The sequence below is a fragment of the Vicia villosa genome, linkage group LG2 (assembly GCF_029867415.1).
Source record: "Vicia villosa cultivar HV-30 ecotype Madison, WI linkage group LG2, Vvil1.0, whole genome shotgun sequence".
NCBI lineage: Eukaryota > Viridiplantae > Streptophyta > Magnoliopsida > Fabales > Fabaceae > Vicia > Vicia villosa.
In genome coordinates, this window is record NC_081181.1 from 140,064,241 (window position 1) to 140,083,679 (window position 19,439).

General features: G+C 37.1%; 1 protein-coding gene across 4 annotated transcripts in view; it reads right to left on the bottom strand.

Moving 5' to 3' along the window:
- LOC131652244 (uncharacterized) overlaps positions 1 to 17,345 on the bottom strand; it is a 60,145-nt gene extending 42,800 nt beyond the window's left edge. Inside the window, exons 1-3 of one of the 4 annotated variants that reach the window (XM_058922051.1) lie at positions 17,077 to 17,345; positions 16,768 to 16,892; positions 16,420 to 16,543 (exon numbers count right to left, since the gene is read on the bottom strand). In XM_058922051.1, coding sequence (XP_058778034.1) covers positions 16,434 to 16,543; positions 16,768 to 16,892; positions 17,077 to 17,330 — 489 coding nt within the window. In that variant the 5' untranslated portion in view covers positions 17,331 to 17,345 and the 3' untranslated portion in view covers positions 16,420 to 16,433. Of the gene's footprint in view, positions 1 to 16,085; positions 16,333 to 16,419 lie in introns of those variants that run through there. The other 3 variants (XM_058922050.1, XR_009298665.1, XR_009298666.1) reach the window with 3 other exon arrangements.
- Positions 17,346 to 19,439: the final 2,094 nt, after the last annotated feature.

Genomic DNA, 19,439 nt, shown 5'->3' on the forward strand with positions numbered 1-19,439 from the left:
AAAAAGATGATGAAAATAAAGCAAGAACAAAGTCGTGTGATAATGAATCAAAAGAATAAAAGGTGAGCGACTGCCATGTCCAAAAAACCTCATTGATTCCTCAACCATCTTAAAATTCCTTGTGAGGGATGAGCACTCGTGTTGAGTTAATTGAACTTAGGAGTGGAGAACATCACGAAGGGGGTGGGCACCAAATAATTTTGAGCCTTAAAAATCCTTTGTTTATGAAAACCGTGAACCTGGCCAAGTTACAACCCTCAAAAGTCCTAATTGAAGTAAGGTTTATTTCAAAAACGCACTCCGATGAGATAGCGTTTAGCTGACTCCCAATGAAGCGTAACACGTATCTATGTTGGTATTGTATGCCCGCTTTGCATTTCATTCACAAGAGGCGGCCACCTCATTGCATAAAAAGTTTTTAAACTTCAAGACTAGCATAGGCTTTGCATTAGAATTATCATTCTTAGAATTAACATTCTTTTGCATACAAAACATTTGCTTAAACATCAAGGAAGTTTCCATGATGAGAATCCACGAAGAGCTTGATCATGTCAAAGTAAAAGAGACTTGAGAACTCCTCAGAGTAAAAAGAAATCATTCCAGAGACTAATATATCAAGGGGCATGTTGCCTAAAGACTCCATTGAGCATAATCGGTTGACACCTTCTTTGATTGATCATCCTGAGGGGAGAAGTCTGAATACTCTTTTGAGTATATGCATTTTGATTAAGTACCATGAGAGGAAGAGTTTGAAGACTCCATTAAGCGTGATAAAGTTGTTTCCATAGTTTGGTTGACTTAAGGGAAGTAAACTCAAGGACTCTGATAAGATGTGCATAATCAGGGGTAATCACGACGAGGAATCTCTCTCGTGAGTTCAACCTATCTGGGGCAATCAAATCAAGGATTGACATCTCAAACTCAATCAATCTGGGTTAATCAAGTCGAGGAATCTCTCTCTTGATTTCAATCAATCTGAAGTAGTGACGTCGAGGAATCTCTCAAATTCAGTCAATCTGGGGCAATTACGTCGAGATTCGAAAAATCTCTTCAAGGATCTGTTGATCAAGAGAAAGAATATTTCAAATAATTGAATATGCTGGGGGCAGAAATTTCTCAAGTAAATATGGTGTAAGGATCCTTTCGAGGCAAATATCTTTGTAAATCAAACCTCTTCGTAAGTCAGGTAGCCTGGGGCATACTCTTTTGGTTTGTATTGGGGAACCATAATTCACTTGTAAAGTGCAGTTGACCATCACAAAATGGAGAAGTATCATAATGCTTTTCCCCAACAAGTTACTCTCTCCCCAAGCATAGGAGTTTATTTCTCTTAAGAGTTGGTTCCATTCTTCAAGCATAGGAGTTTATTTCTCCTGGAAAAAGTCTCTCCCCGAGCATAGGAGTTTATTTCTCCTAGAAAAGTCACTCCCTGAGCATAGGAGTTTATTTCTCCTCAGAGTTGTTCCGATCGATCAACAAGGTTTCCTTATCAAGATTTCTTATCCACAACAAGGTGAGTCGAGGGAATCTCCTCAAGCTGAAAATTCTCCAAGCAATGGCACATGGTGAGAAGTCAGAAAGTATTCTTCAAGTCAACGAAGATGCATATCCTGCAAGTTAAAGTCCAATGTCTATTGGCACCCCCACAGAGTTCACAACACTAAGGGGATTCTCCCTTGTGTTTACCTCTCCCGAGGTCAAAGACGAAGTTCGATCAACAAGTCAGCGAAATATTCTTTAAAGGGCCCTCGTCATCTTTGCATATAGTAACCATTGCATTCGCATTGCATCCTCAAAAGCGTAGCATTTCCATGAATATGGAGCATTACATAAAGAAAATTCAAACATGCATCAATGCATAAGCCAAGTTTGTATGTGCTCTAAAGGCACAAGATAATATATTCCCAGAAGAAGTCTTGTCCTCCTCCTCCAAGGTGGATTGGATACAAAGTTAGTCCTCATTAAGATCGTGTTTCATTGGTCAGTTTTCCACTTGCCGTGTTCAATAAAGTCTAACTAAGGTTAGCACCTCCTTTTTATAAAGTCTAACTAAGGTTAGCACCTCCTTTCTCTTTTCAAAGTCTAACTAAGGTTAGCAATTTGGTTGAGTCGTCTAAGGATGGTTCTTCCTTGTAAAGTCTAGCTACGGTTAGCACCCTCTTTTCAAAGTCTAACTAAGGTTAGCAATTTGGTTGAGTCGTCTAAGGATGGTTCTTCCTTGTGGAGTCTAGCTACGGTTAGCACCCTCTTTTCAAAGTCTAACTAAGGTTAGCAATTTGATTGAGTCGTCTAAGGATGGTTCTTCCTTGTGGAGTCACGCTACGGTTGTGTCTTCTTTTCAAAGTCTAACTAAGGTTAGCAATTTGATTGAGTCGTCTAAGGATGGTTCTTCCTTGTGGAGTCACGCTACGGTTGTGTCTTCTTTTCAAAGTCTAACTAAGGTTAGCAATTTGGTTGAGTCGTCTAAGGATGGTTCTTCCTTGTGGAGTCACGCTACGGTTGTGTCTTCTTTTCAAAGTCTAACTAAGGTTAGCAATTTGGTTGAGTCGTCTAAGGATGGTTCTTCCTTGTGGAGTCACGCTACGGTTGTGTCTTCTTTTCAAAGTCTAACTAAGGTTAGCAATTTGGTTGAGTTGTCTAAGGATGGTTCTTCCTCGCGGAGTCACGCTACGGTGGTGTCGCCTCTTCTTCAAGTCTAACTACGGTTAGCACTCTCCTTTTCAAGTCTATCTAAGGATAGCAATCTTTTCAAAGTCTAACTAAGGTTAGCAACTTGTCTGGTCCACCTTTGATACTATTCAACACCTCTGCTTTACCACAGAATGCAAATTTTGATGGTACTTTTGGGTATTCAATCCACTTTCACCTCTCATGTCTAGAACTTGTGTCGTTCGTACATTCAGGTCCAAGCAGATTGAATAGGGGCAGCTGTTGCACCTCAAAATTTGCCCATATATTTATTTCTAATTGGCTTAAGTTTCACATTGCATATGCATACATATAGTTAGGTCATTAACTTAGCATACATTTGCATTCAATAAAGCACAGAAATCCAGTAAAGTGAAGGGTTTCGAGGCTAAGATTTTTCACAGTGGTTGAGGTATAGATATCACCCAAAGACTAGCTCTTCTCTTTTTTAAACAGTGGATTATGGAGTAAGATTCCCTCTCCTCAAACATATGAGTTTGTGCATGATATGAGGTGTGGCTTCATTGATGCTTAGGATGCCAAATATTCAAGAGTTGAGATTTAATTATGAGTTTATGGCTTCGGCAATCATCATGGGTATGTCTCAAACACTTGGGCTCGATCCACTTCATTACTTGGAGCTACGAGTTATATGTGATCTTATGCAAACTTTTGAGCTTTTATCTATACATTCGAATTGATGATGAAGGGAAAGATGGAACTTTTACCGAATTGATGATGAAGGGAAAGAGGGAAGTTTTGTTTTGTTTCTCAAAAGACGAGTCGTCATAAGGTTGACGCATCGCGAAGAGAGTCGATTAAACTTTTGAAGTTCTTATTGGTGCTTGACCATGATTACAATCTACAAGAGGAATTCTAAATAAAGATCAAGATTAATATGGAGTACAAGCTTCGTTACAAGTATTTTGAAAGTTTGTACAACAAAATATACAGATCCAAGTTCAAATTACAAAATCCATGCCATTCATTAATGAATTACAAAAGAAAAAGTCCATCCTAATTTTTCTATGTTTCAAGCTGCTTCAAGATAATCCAGAACCAACCCTGCATTGCTGCACATAAAGGAAAACACAGGCCACGGATCACTAATTGCTGCTAACGGAGAGACTCATAAGAAAAATCAGGAAAAGATATCAGGAGAAAATTATCAACAACAGAATTTGGCAAGAGAAAAAAAGTCAAAAAAGGATAATAGGATCAGAAGTTCATAACAGAAAAATAACTGAAACGTAACAGAAATTTCTCCACCGATCCTCACCTTCAGAATTCATCATCTTCATACTCTCCTCATCTTCCTATGAACTGGGTCTTCTCTTTCAATCTTCTTCACCTCCTCACAGAAAAACTCTCTTCCTCAATCTTCATGGAACCTTCTTCACACTCTTGAATCTTCACCATCTTCGACTTCAATGACCTTCAATCACACTCTTCAATCGATCTTGGAGTCTCTCAACCTTTTTCCATCTTCAAGATTCATCACCTCCATAACTCTCATCAATCTTCAACATCTCTGAATCTTCATCTCTCTCTCTGAATCTTGATTTCCACTACCATCCTTCTTCAACCCCAATTACGAATCCTGCAAGGAGAACAAAACGTCTCTTATGGCATCGTAATAGAGAGACTTCTCTCCCTTCACACCTTCAACAGTTAATCATCTTCACTCCTAAGTCTCCAGAAAGTCTTCATGATTCTTCATCATAACCATAACATCATCATCTCCATAACAGAAAAAGGAAGAGGGTTCGAGCAGAAAAAGAAAGAAGAAATTGAGGAAAATTAAGAAGAATTTCATAACAGAAACACCAGAAGAATGTAACAGAAAACAAAGATCTAAAACTCACCTAAGAATCTTCGTCTTTCTCTCTTTGATTCAATCTTACCTTCAATCCTTCACCCTGCGCTATCTCTGAATCGCCGCCTTCATAATCAATCTTCGGCAATCCTCATGGCAAATCAACACGCAGCGATTATCTCCTTCAATATCATCATCACGATTCGTTCTTCACCGCAACATCATCAATCGATTGCAATATTAATTGCATCACGCAGGAAATTTGAACAGTGACGGAGAACGGAAGGGATTGCATCTGAAATGAGAAGTAGAGAGCATGAAAAACGGAGAGAGAGCGATCGAGACGAGAAACAAGGGAGGGGAGAGACGTCAGCGATATGCATAATCGCGACGGCGTTTTGGACAGTTGATCGGAGGGGAAGGAGGTTGCCGCGCCGTCGTGAGAGAAAGCAGAAGAGAGGTTCAGAAGCCCAAAGGTCACGTTTTCTTGACCTAATTCCTCTTTTATTCCAATCTGCATTAACGTAGATTTAATTGGGGTGATTAGCATCTAATTTGTTTATTAATGTGAATAATTGGATTTAGTTGCTAATTTGAAGATAATTGTGATTAATTAGATCAAGCAAAATTGAATCAATTCCTAGGGCTTTCCATGAAATTGCTATCTCCACCCCCAGGACAAGGCCCAAAACGCGCCCTAATGTAAATCCAATGCATTTCATTTTTGCTTCTGCACCCCCCTGTGTTGTTAGATTTTTCTCCTTTTGCAAATTGTTTCTTCTCTAGTTTTTGTTTAGTAATCCAGGTTCTATTGAGATAAAAAATGTGCAAAAATATGTTTTAGATTGAATTTTGTGTTTAGGTAATTGTCATAATTTTTGTGGATTTTTGTGGTTTGATTTACTATTTTTGTTGGGCCATTTTGTTGAATATGTTCATAATGTTTCATGTTTTGATAGGTTTTGCAAACTAATTTGATTAGGGGCCTTAGGGATTGAATCTAATTGCCATCTTTTGTGTGATATCAGTAGACTCATATACCATATTGTGTGGAAAAAATAAAAGTTTAATTCTATGTTTTGGTTAGGTTTTCATTAGATTTTCTATACCCGATTTATGTGCGTTCCTAAACGGATAACCATGCGAATTTGACATATAATTTGCTTTACCTTTATGCAATTGACTTAGTTTCTTTTTGTACATATAAGTAGGGATGTTTAGAGGTCCTAAGACCTGGAGTTGAATTTTTCAAGTCATGTTTTCTTATTTTACTTGATTTTTCTTTTTTCACTTGTAAATAACTCACCTTTGGTTAACGATCGCACCATAATTTGTCCGAATGACCTATAATTTTGTGTGAAACTTTATGACTTGATTTCATGATTGTTTAGACACCTATTAGAGGTCATTAGCTACTGACTCCTACCATGTAAATACATCTTTCTAACTTCACTCCTAATTTGAATTCTATTAACTAGTTTTGACCTAGTTTTGTATAGTTTTGTTAGAACTTTGTTTGTTTCAAGTTAATTGACTAACATAGATTGGTATAAGGTCTTGGACCTATAAATGAACTAATTGCTACTGACTTTAAGCTTTGTTCATGTTTTCATTTGCTTTTTGTTTCGGTTAATTGATGTTTGTTCACTAATTGTTAAGTAACGATTCAAGCGATACTTTGGTAACTTCTTGTGAATATTTTCGTGTGATGCCATGATGCTTTTGTGTTTGATTTAAGACACTATTTCCTTTGGTTTGCTACTGCCCTAGGGCTTTCTTCTCCCATTTTCATGCTTTTCCTCTTCTTTCACACTTTGATTGTTGTTAGTTTAAGAGGCGACGATTGTTTGTTCTTCCTCCACTTTTTGTGAATTGTTTTCTCTTGGGATTCATTGTGTGTAGTCTCTCTTAGGAGTAGACTTGGTTAGGGACTTCATTAAGTCACCTACCTTGCTTGTTGCTTTTTCTTATCTCTTACTATATGCTTACCATGTTCCCTTAGGGTGGTGACTTCAATCTTCATTAAGATTAGTCACATAGAACAACTTAGGTTGTGATCTATGCATGATAACATAGGTAGAGATCCCTTATCCTTGACCTTAGGGCCATTAGACTTAGATTAGAATAACTTAGATTAGAGAATAGGTTAGTTCCCTTTTTCATTCTTTTTTCTTTTTCAACTTTAAAACATTAATAAATAAAGAGGCGAATCACATCAAGAAAGTGATAGAGAAATGAGTGGGATTCATTCCCTAATCTGTTTCTCAATCACTTAGTGGCATAGAAATGAGTGGGATTCATTCCCTAATCTGTTTCTCGGTCACTACTTAATGGGAGAGAAATGAGTGGGATTCATTCCCTAATCTGTTTCTCAAACATTAATTAATGGGATAGAAATGAGTGGGATTCATTCCCTAATCTGTTTCTTGAACATTATATAATGGGATAGAAGTGAGTGGGATTCATTCCCTAATCTGCTTCTCGATCATTATACATTTTTATGTGATTCAAATCGCAAAGTAAATCCCCTTAAAAAATACCCAACCAAAAACATTCAAAACACTTAATAAAGGCTCAAATTAAAACAAAGTGACGAAGTGGTGCGAAACCTTGTATTGGGTTTTGTTCATCATGTAGTTACATAAAAAACACAAACCCAAGTTCATTTTCTTTTGCCTTGTTAGGCGCTTAAGAACAAGTTAAGTCCTTTCCAAAACTAGGCGTATAAGTCTCCAAAGGTCGAGCATCGTGGATTGTGACCTTAACCTCTGTTCAACTAAAAAACACAAAACAAATGGAAACTATAGAGCCGAACTACGGTCGTTCTGATTCCTGAAAAGGATACGTAGGCATTGGGTCGCGGGGCCTAAGCGAACACACTTGTAAATAATTCCTTCTTTTCCCCGTATTTCTTTTGCATGCATTCATATTTAGGTTTAGACATAGATACACCCTTTAGATAGAAACAAACATAGGTGGATACCATCGAGTACGATGGGCGTGAGGGGTGCTAACACCTTCCCCTCGCGTAACCGACTCCCGTGCCCTGTTCTCTGGTCGAAAGACCTTGTTCTTGTTCTGAGTTAGGTTTTCTGGTATTCCTTTCCCTTATGGGATAAATATATTGGTGGCGACTCTGATTCCATTTTTCGCGGTAGCGACAGGTTACACTAGACCACCAGTATTTGATGGTGAAAACTTTGAATACTGGAAAGATAAACTAGAAAGTTATTTCCTTGGTCTAGATGGTGAATTATGGGATCTTCTGATGGATGGTTACAAACATCAAGTAAAAGCTTCAGGCGTAAGGCTTACCAGAAAAGAAATGGATGATGATCAAAAGAAGCTTTTCAAGAATCATCATAAATGTAGGACTGTTTTGCTGAATGCTATCTCTCATGCTGAGTATGAGAAGATATCTAACAGGGAAACTGCCTATGATATATATGAGTCATTGAAAATGACCCATGAGGGAAATGCTCAAGTCAAGGAGACTAAAGCTCTTGCTCTAATCCAGAAATATGAAGCCTTCAAGATGGAGGATGATGAAGATATTGAGAAGATATTCTCAAGATTTCAAACGCTAACTGCTGGATTGAGAGTTTTGGATAAAGGCTACACCAAGGCTGATCATGTAAAGAAGATCATCAGAAGCTTACCCAGAAGATGGGGTCCAATGGTAACTGCATTCAAGATTGCAAAGAATCTGAATGAGGTTTCTTTGGAAGAGCTAATAAGTGCCTTGAGAAGCCATGAGATAGAGCTGGATGCAAACGAGCCCCAAAAGAAAGGTAAGTCTATTGCATTAAAATCTAATTTTAAAAATGCACTAACGCTTTTCAGGCAGAAGAAGTAGATTCTGAGGAATCAAAATCAGAAGAAGAAGAATAACTGTCCATGATCTCCAGAAGGGTAAACTAACTCAGGAAGAGCAAGCAAAGGAAGTTCAAGAGCTTCAGAGGTTCAAAGAAATTTGAACGAGGAGAATCTTCTGGTGGCGGAAGATCTGACAAGAAGAAAGTGGTCTGCTATGAGTGCAATGAGCCTGGACACTTCAAGAATGAATGTCCAAAACTTCAGAAGGAGAATCCCAAGAAGAAGTTTCATAAGAAGAAAGGTCTTATGGCAACATGGGATGATTCTGAATCAGAATCAGAATCAGAATCAGAATCAGAAGGAGAGCAAGCCAACTTTGCACTGATGGCCACAGTGGATGATGGATCAGAATCTACATCAGAATCAGATTCTGAAGAGGTATTTTCTGAACTATCTAGAGATGAGTTAGTTTCCAGCTTGACTGAACTTTTGGAACTCAAGGCTCACCTTAGTATCAAATACAAAGAGCTAAAAAAGCAATTTGAATTTGAAACTAAGAAGTTGGAATCGGAGAATTCTGAACTGAAGGAAAAAGTTTTAAATTTGTCCAAAAATAGTGGATCTCCTTCTGAATCAGAAAAATCCATTCCTAGTCTAAATCATATTCTGAAAGAATATGACTCGAGCTTCAGAAAGTTCCTATCTAGAAGTATTGGCAGAAGTCATCTTGCTTCTATGATATATGGTGTTTCTGGAAACAGAAGGTTTGGCTTTGGCTATGAGGGTGATACCTCACATAAATTTGAGCCTGTTGATGATATGAAAATCACATACAAGCCATTGTATGATCAGTTTAAATACGGCCATGCACATGATATTAGGCTCACTTCACATGCACAGAGTTTTAACACTGTACACACCAAGAAGCATGTGACACAACCTAAGAAATATCATGCTGTCAAACCTAAAGCATATCATGCTGTTCCTCCTGTTAACTATTATGCTAAACCCAAGTTCAATCAGAACTTGAGGAAAACTAACAAGAAAGGACCCAAGAAATTGTGGGTACCTAAGGAGAAGATAATTTCTGTTGCAGATATCCTTAGCTGCAAAGAAGACAAAGCACAAAATGTCATGGTACCTGGACTCTGGGTGCTCGCGACACATGACGGGAAGAAGGTCTACATTCCAAGACCTGGTGCTTAAACCTGGTGGAGAAGTCAAGTTTGGAGGAGATCAGAAGGGCAAGATTATTGGCTCTGGAACCATAAGTTTTGGTAACTCTCCTTCCATAACTAATGTACTTCTTGTAGAAGGATTAACGCATAACTTATTGTCCATATGGTTATGATATAATCTTCAATCAAAAGTCTTGCAAGGCTGTAAGTCAGAAGGATGGCTCAATCCTATTTACAGGCAAGAGAAAGAACAACATCTATAAGATTGATCTTTCAGATCTTGAGAAGCAGAAGGTGACTTGCCTCATGTCTGTTTCTGAAGAGCAATGGGTTTGGCACAGAAGATTAGGACATGCTAGTTTGAGAAAGATTTCTCAGATTAATAAACTAAATCTGGTCAGAGGTCTCCCAAATCTGAAATATAAATCAGATGCTCTTTGTGAAGCATGTCAGAAGGGCAAGTTCTCCAAACCTGCATTCAAATCTAAGAATGTTGTCTCTTCCTCAAGGCCGTTAGAACTTCTGTATATTGATCTGTTTGGACCAGTCAAAACAGCATCTATCAAAGGGAAGAAATATGGATTAGTCATCGTAGATGATTATAGCCGCTGGACATGAGTAAAGTTCTTAAAACACAAGGATGAGTCTCATTCAGTGTTCTTTGAATTCTGTACTCAGATCCAATCTGAGAAGGAGTGTAAAATCATAAAGGTCAGAAGTGATCATGGTGGCGAATTTGAGAACAGATTCTTTGAGGAGTTCTTCAAAGAAAATGGTATTGCCCATGATTTCTCTTGCCCTAGAACTCCACAACAAAATGGAGTTGTAGAGCGAACGAATAGGACTCTGCAAGAAATGGCCAGAACCATGATCAATGAGACCAATATGGCTAAGCACTTCTGGGCAGAAGCAATAAACACTGCGTGTTATATTCAGAATAGAATCTCTATAAGACCTATTCTAAATAAGACTCCTTATGAATTGCGGAAGAATAGAAAGCCCAACATTTCATATTTTCATCCTTTTGGATGTGTGTGTTTTATTCTGAATACTAAAGATCATCTTGGTAAGTTTGATTCTAAGGCACAAAAATGTTTTCTTCTTGGATATTCTGAACGCTCTAAAGGCTACAGAGTATACAATACTGAAACATTGGTTGTAGAAGAATCAATCAATATCAGGTTTGATGATAAGCTTGGTCTTGAGAAACCAAAGCAGTTTGAGAATTTTGCAGATATATATATTGTCATATCAGAAGCTGTAGAACCAAGAAGCAAAGCTCCAGAAGCTGAAAGTCTCAGAAGCAATGGATCAGAAGATCAAGTTGCTGCATCTTTAGAGAATCTCAGGATTTCTGAAGAGCCAAATGTCAGAAGATCATCTAGACTTTCATCAGCTCATTCAGAAGATGTAATTCTTGGGAAGAAAGATGATCCTATCAGAACTAGATCATTTCTAAAGAATGACAATCAGAAGCAGTGATCAGAATCAGAAGGTGTAAAGTCTATTTAGAACAACACAACTGTCTTCAATTAAGTTTCTAATAATGAACACGTGTATGTACGGTTAGTAAAAATGCGTGAAGAATCTGATGAGACGCCGCCCTAGGTAACTGTGCAAATCATTTCACTTTGTCACATTATCTCTCCTAATGTCATTTCTCATTAAATGCACATTAATGTCTTTTTTCTTGTAATCATTTCATTTTAACAGTTTTCTTTTTTTCTTTATTTTCATTTCTTTTTCAAACCGTTTAAATAACCCGCTTCATCTTCATTTCATCCTTTTCACTCTCTCTCCATTTGTGTATCTCTCTCTCTGCATTCGTTTCCTTCAAACCCTAGTTTCTGATCTGATCTCAAAGCATAATCATCATGTATTCATCTTCAATTTCATCAAGCCCAATAGAAAGACTCACCTCTACTCAGATTCTTCTACGCAAATATGGGTATGCTCCTTTGAAAACATGCATGATTCCCTCTGACGAACTGGAAGTTCTCTGTGAATCTGCTGTGGACTTCAACAACCTTAGAGCAAATGGTTTTCTGTGTGACGTCAGAATATTAGAGCAAGGATGGTAAAAATATCTCGATAGATTGGTTGGACCAATTTATCCTGAACTTGTGAAGGACTTCTGGGTACATGCAACAGTTACCCCAACTGCTATCATTTCCTTCGTGCTAGGGCATGAAGTGGTTATTACTGAAAAGATCATCAGGAAGCTATACAACCCGAATGATGAAGAAGGTTGCACTGGTCCTCAACCTGGAACGGTTAACTGGTATCAAGTTGAAAATCAAATCTCTCTTTCCTTCGGAGCTGAATCTCATAAAACGGGCACTTTGAGGCCGTTTTATCAAGTATGGGCTGAGATTATTCTGGGTTCCCTTCACCACAGAAAGAAGATGTTCTCCCCCTCCGCCTACATCAGTCCGGATCACAAGTACACTCTCTTCTGCATTGGCAGAAAGATAGAACTCAACATCTCTCACATTCTGTTTGAGAATCTGAAGACTTCTATTTTTGAATCAAGAGAAGATGAAAGGGCGAAGTACCCTCATATTCCAAGGAACACTATTCCTTTCGCCAGAATGATATCTGACCTTTTGACTGAAAGCAATCTGCTGGATTCCATCAGGACCCTTGATGCGTCCCAATTTCTTGGAGTGGTTCAAGGTCCCGTCTTCAACGGTGTGGATTTGTTCAGACTTGATCTCATTCAGACAGTATCTACTGTTGGTACAAGCTTTCCTGACATTTTGTCAAGGAGAGTTCCTGTTGAAGGTTTTGCAACATTGTTCCATCTAGAACTTCACAAGGCTGTCAAGCATCACTTGGAAGATTCTATTAGGAAGCAATCAGAAGTTGATCCTGCTTGGATCCGTGGCAGAGTACTTCTGTCCAAAGCTGATCTTCAGAAGAAGGATCAGAAGAAACAACAGGCTAGGCTAAAAATAAAGGCTCAAGAAGATGAGGCCATGCAAGCCAAGAAGCTGAGGGTCACCTATGATCCTGACAAGGTGAACACTCCAGAATATAGGCAGCAAAAGATAAGAGATTCGTTTCGTACTCCCAGATCTGCAAATGCTCCTTCTGCAATAGTTACAAGGCATGTCTTTACACCTCCTCCTTCTGTTCCTCAATCTTCTACCCAACCACTTCCTTCTGAACCACAAAATACCTACCTAATCCTCTTCCACCTTCTCTTTCCTCTCCAGTCTTAAACCCTACACCACTGAGTATCCTTCCCCCAACTCCTTCTGATAAACCATATTCATCAACCCCCATCATAATAATTCCTTCTTCTCCTACCCCAATCTCAGATATCCCTTCATCCTCTATCATCCCCACAGATATCCCATCCTCCTCAAACACTGCACCTTCACCTTCTCTATCCCATCCCCTACCCACCAGAAAATCCAACCCCTAGTGCCTTCTCTACCCTGACTAAAAGTTCACCTTCAACCCACCTGAACCTGAACCCCATATCTACCTGGAGCTGTTCAGACATGAGGTGATTAGGAGGCTGGATCTTCTGAAGGATGCTTTCTCCAGTGGTCTTGATGATGTTTCTACGCGAAACCTCTGGAGAAACTTTCGCAAGGATTTTCAAGTAGGAGCAATGGGAGTACAGAAGAGACTAGTGGTTGCTGCCCCTGGTTATGCTGGTTATCTTCTGGAGGGTGACAATGGTATCTACTATCATCCCCTCAGAAACAATGTTGCTGCTGAGGAGAAGCGGTTTGTGGATGAATTGGAGGAAGCAAGAATTGCTGCTGCAATGGAAGCAAATCCTTGCAGGGAAATTGTGGTATGGAAGCCTCAATACCCTGTTCTGCTGGGAGATTTCAAGACTCTCTTTGACTTTCTGAGGGAAAATCCTTCTGTGAAAGACCCAAGCTTGGTCATTCCAGAAGTTGTTGACCCACCAGAAGTTTAAGGACCTTCTGCCCCTAGTAATCTAGCTGTCATTCTTCAGGCACTTGAAGATGGAGATTCTGAGGTTCCAGCTGCAGAATATGGAGATGCTTCTATGCAAGAAGCAGATGCTGATGATCATGTTGCTGCAACAATTCCTGTTGAGGAAAATCATGTAAATGATCTAACTATGGAAGCTGCGGATCACAATGCCATTCCTGTGGATAGAAGTTGTGAAGCTTCTTCTGATGAACCTTCTCGTCTTGCAAGGACTCTAGAAGTTATTCAGAAGAACCAGGAAGAGCAGAGATCCATCAACGCAGAGTTTCGTGCTTTCATGGAAAGGCAGAATGAGAGCAACATTGGGATTCATGATATGCTGGCCAAGATCATGTCAAAGCTAGGGTCATCTTAGATTGAGTCTTAGTTGTTTTTCTCTTTTGTTTTGCTGCATCTGTTTTTTGCATCTTCTTTTGCTTTCCTCTTGTACTTCTATACTTCTGTCTCTTTGAGATTAATGATACTTATCCTTTTCTTCCATATGTTTGTTTTGTTTTTCATCTGAATCTTTTGTGTTTTTGATGTTATGACAAAAAGGGGGAGAAATATGTGATAAATGATCTGATTTATTTTATCAGTTGCTGGGAGAAAGGCTCCACATTTCTAACAGAACTTGCAAAGTTCTATGTTTTTTAAGTGTTGTCTTACAGGGATTGAAGATCCTCTTTAAAGCTCAACATGAGAAGCAAAGAGATGAGGAAAAGCAATTCTATAAAGAATCAAGCTGTTGGAAATTGAAGCAAGCTGAGTGCTAGAAAGCTTCAAGATCAGAAGCAAGAAGGAAGAATGTTCAGATATTCTAATGATAGAATATACTTTCATTTCTATTCCTTATATGTTCTGATGCATGTTTTTAGTTACAAAATATGCTCTGAAACATTATGTTTGTTTGCTCTGATACATATTATATGTTCGGAAACATACTCTATGTTCTGATTCATTCATGCTGACGTTTGTCGTTTAGTTTTGTTCTGTAACATTTCAGGATGTAGAGATGCTCTGATAATGCTCTGGTACATTCAACAATGTTCTGATACAATCTAGCATGCAATGATTCAAGAAGAAATTCAAGCTCTGAATCTGTCCTATGGAAGCAAGAATCAGAAGCTGTGAATACTCTAAAGATCTAGGAAATTCAAGTTCTGAAGCTGTCCTATGGAAGCAAGAATCAGAAGCTGTGAATGTTCTGAAGATTTAAGCATATGTGAACGTCTCTACTGAAATGCTCAGGGAAGTCTTTTATTTATAAAATTCTTCTAGTATTAATTTCAGGGGGAGATTATTTATCTCAGGGGGAGATTGTTAATCTCAGGGGGAGACATATTCACACATTGTCTATATGCTTATGCTATAGCTGTGTAATTGTCTTTAGCCGTCTGTCCTTTCTGATCGCAAATTCATATCATTTATGTATGTTTTTGTCATCATCAAAAAGGGGGAGATTGTTAGAACAAGATTTGTTCTGATCAATATTCTTAGTTTTGATGATAACAAGGATATGAATTTTGTATGAGATAATGTGGTACTCTAATAATATGCAATTTCCGTTTCAGGAATTATACAAAGAGTATGCACAAAATCAGCGTAAGAAGCAGTGACTCAGAAGGTTCAACATGCAACATCAGAACATGGTCTGGCAAGACATCAGAAGATGGTCAAGCAAAATCAGAACATGGGTCTATGGAAGCATCAGAAGAACTTGAGATCAGAAGCAGAAGCACTGAAGTTCTCATAGTATCACGCTCAGAAGCACTTCAAGGTCAGAAGACAAGAAGATGCTCTGCACCAAGCTGTTTGACTCTGATGATATTCAAACGTTGTTTACACAAACATCAGATCAGAAGCAAGTACTAGATGGCAGGCTACGCTGACTGACAAAAGGAACGTTAGAAGCTATTAAAGGCAACGTCAGTAGACACAGCGGAAACAAGGCTCGAGGTAGTTGACAAAAGAGTGAAACATTAAATGCAATGTTGTACGGATTACACAAAGCATTAAATGCTCTCAACGGTCATCTTCTCAAGTTCCTATAAATATGGAGTTCTGATGAGAAGCAAGGTTACGAATTCTTACGAAGTTACGAACTCTGAACCAACTTGCACATACGCTGTTCAAATCAAAAAGCTCTCAAACTTCATCATCAAGCTCACTACATTGTTGTTGTAATATATTAGTGAGATTAAGCTTAAACTTTAAGAGAAATATCACAGTTGTGATTATAGCTTTTAATAAGCATTGTAATACTATTAGAATTTGTTTACATTAATTTTTAAAGGACTAGAGTGATCAGGTTGTTGATCAGTATACTCTAGCAAGTCTTAGAAGTTGTCTAAGCAGATTGTTCCTAGAGTGATCAGGTTGTGATCAGGATACTCTAGAAGACTTAGAGAGTCTCTAAGTGGAAAACCATTGTAATCAAGTGTGATTAGTGGATTAAATCCTCAGGTGAGGTAAATCACTTCAAGGGGGTGGACTGGAGTAGTTTAGTTAACAACGAACCAGGATAAAAATCATTGTGCAAATTGTTTTTATCTTACAAGTTTTAAAGCTACACTTATTCAAACCCCCCCCCCCCCCGCTTTCTAAGTGTTTTTCTTTCCTTGCACTAAAACTCAATTAAACACTATCATAACAGATTTATAAATAAGCAGTGCACAAATAAACTCAAACTATTAAACCAACATCAACTTTGAGAACATAAGGATGTACTATCAAGAATATAACATTCTAACATAGACAATTCACACTAAATGGACTATCAAGAATGCAAATTAGTTAGTATCATAAGTTACTTACAGAAGCATCAAATCTCTTCACAATTGTGAGAAGAAAATACCGACCACAGTCTAATTTTTTCTAAAATTCAGCACAAAATTAGAGTAAGTGTATACTGCCATCGTTAGTTTAAACCAGCATCATACGAAATAATAGAAATATGTTAACCTTTGCAATAAAAATCAACATTCAGGTTCTCCCAGGGATTCCTTTCCTCCAAGGGTGTCAAGAAAACCAGAAAGATCAACTTTTGCTTTCTCAATGAAACACAATGCAGAAAGAATCTCCTCCGCTGACGAATAAGAATCACAAATAGTAAGCACAAAATGGTAAGCACAAAAACTCATTAATTTATTGATTGGAAAAGAAAATTGGCAAAACAACTTAGCATAAGTAAAACTGTATAAGATATCATCACTCCAAATCATCAAAACAAATTTTATTATGAAAGTCACTCGATATAAATTATTCTTCTTTAACATTAATGTAATATTCAGCAAATACAACTATGCATACCAGTAATAATGTACTTCAACCTGTTCGTGAAGCCATTTTTGGAGTTCCAACAACAATTTTGATTGAACCCAACACTGATTCTCCTCTTAGATTTTGATTTTTTAGAGCCGACATAAATCTCTCCACTATTATCATCATAAGTTGTTGTTCCACAATTTCAATTCCAACAAACACAACACCTCTAATTGTTCAGATAAATCAATTTACTTACATTCATCCATTGTAACAGAAAATTGAGTTTTAGGGTTTACTTGAGAAAATTGGATTTCAACACAAACATAAATTGAAGTAACTAAATCATTGGCTTACCGCTCGAATTTCAATTCCATACTTCTTGAAAAAACAACATCAAAAAGTGAGATAAGAAGAGGAGGAAGGAAGAAGAAAAGGGAGAAGGAAGAAGAAGAGGAGCAGTTCGTGAGAGAGTGAACAACCATTTTTGCATATGGAATAGAAACCGTTATGGGAAGTGAAGTGAAAAGAATAAATGAGAAAAAATTAAGAAAATAAGTGAAGTATGATGAGTGAGAGTTGGTTGTTAAAGGTGGAAGAGAAACTACCATTACACAAATACGTGAGTTGAAGGATTTTAGAAACAATTAATTTTGGAATTTTTTTTACACTAAAACAGAATGCTTAATTGTTAACCTAGCCACGTGGCATTGTTATGGACTAATAAGGGCAATTATGGGTTTTAATCAACACCAACTTTTCTTATATGATAGATTAACGCTTCAGATTTCTTTATTTCATATAAAGAGCACCTTACTGAATTTTTTCTATTATACTTAATATGTATAAATTCCATATATGAAAAATCTTATCATAATTATTTTTCTATTTATTATACTAATATTTGGTATAAATAAAAATTAACATTTTTCGATTCATTTTATTTTTAAAAACTTAAATAAATAATAATATTTAAATTTTTAGTTTGCCAAAATCCAAAAGGCACCATAAAATTTATATTAAATGCTCACAATTATAGAATTTATAAATATAATTTTTTCCCGAAATTGCAATTAAATAAAACAAAATTAATATTTAGATAATAATCTCACATTCTTTGATATTTTTAATCACATGAATATATAGATATATATTAATATTGTATTTTTAATCAAATGAACATTCCAAATTATTTAAAATATATTTATTTTATGCTTTAAAATAGATATAATTCTATTCGCTGTTTATTTTTAAATAATCTATATACATAGTCTTTAATTTTTTTTTTAAAATTTATGCTTTACACTTGGTGTAAGTTTATTCATTGCATAATTATAAATATATTGATCTATAATTTAGTTTGATGAGTAAAAGTATAACGTTTAATATATGAAAAAATCTAAATAATCAGGTTTAAAAAAACTTTTATCCAAAAAGTCAGGTTTTAGGGAAAAATTACCTATATGACCAGGTTTGGGAGGTGGCCTACACGTAGGAGCCACCTCCCGTGGCGCCAATGTAATATTTCTTCTTCTTATGCGCCACCTGGGGTGGCGCCATAGTTCATCCAGAACTATTAAGCCACATGGGGTGGCGCCATAGTGTAGTTCCCTTTTTTTTTGCTTTTTTTTTGTTATTTTTTAAACTTATTTTTAAAAAAATCTATTAAATAAGAAAATAAGATCAGTGAATTAGTTAACATGAGTGTTCATGGAAAACATTCATTCATTCATTAATTAAAAGGTACATTGAAAATCACCAACAGAATGTATTAAAACTAAAACATCTAAGAAAATACAACGGTTAAAACAATGTCATTTGGTCCATTCATCATTTGAATGCAATCAATGTCGTATTCCACATTATCCCAGAAACTTATCGTTGCTCCGGTCACAACATCGGCCCTTGTTTTAAGCCTCTTGATGCTTCTGATCTGTTCGTCGGATTCGTACTCCCCCTCTAAAAAAGTCATGAGAGTCCTCTTGAGTTGCTCGACGGAAGAGATATTCCAAAACATAATCGGCATGGGAGGTTTGACGGGAGAGAATATAACATGTTCGTTCCTTCTGCGATACTCCGGTTCAGGTTCGATACACCATGTTAATCTTCGGGGCGGGGGCTCTGTTGTCCAGTGACATCCATCTGGCCTAATGCGAGACATTGTTGTGTTTGTGTTTGGTGTTTGTGTTTCTATGTGTAAATTCAATCCTAGGAACCCCTAATTTATAATAGTAGTGGGTAGAAAAGGAGTATTGTTGTGTACTATTTACAAGCACGCCTAACTTGTATGATAAATGTAGGCACACTGATCAATGCCTAACTTGATGGGACTAGACGAAAGCATGTGTATTTGACTGTCCAAAATACAGACTTACAGTATGGGTCATGAAGACAGATTCACTACGAGACAAATACATAACTAGTTGATTTAATAAGAAATAATACAAATACATAAGTAGTACAAATACAAATACAAATACAAATACAAATACATAAGCAGTGCAAATACAAATACAAAATACAAATGACATACAACTAATTGTTGGTGAAGATGTATTACCACTAAACTTTTTTATGATGCATATAGATGTATTACAATCCATCTTCTTTCTTAATAATATATTATATTCTTTTCTCCTACGCAGTTTAATTGGAGACCATACTTGATGCTAGACCATAAGCCTAACGAGAGTGACCAAGAAGTTTAGACTGCGGTGACA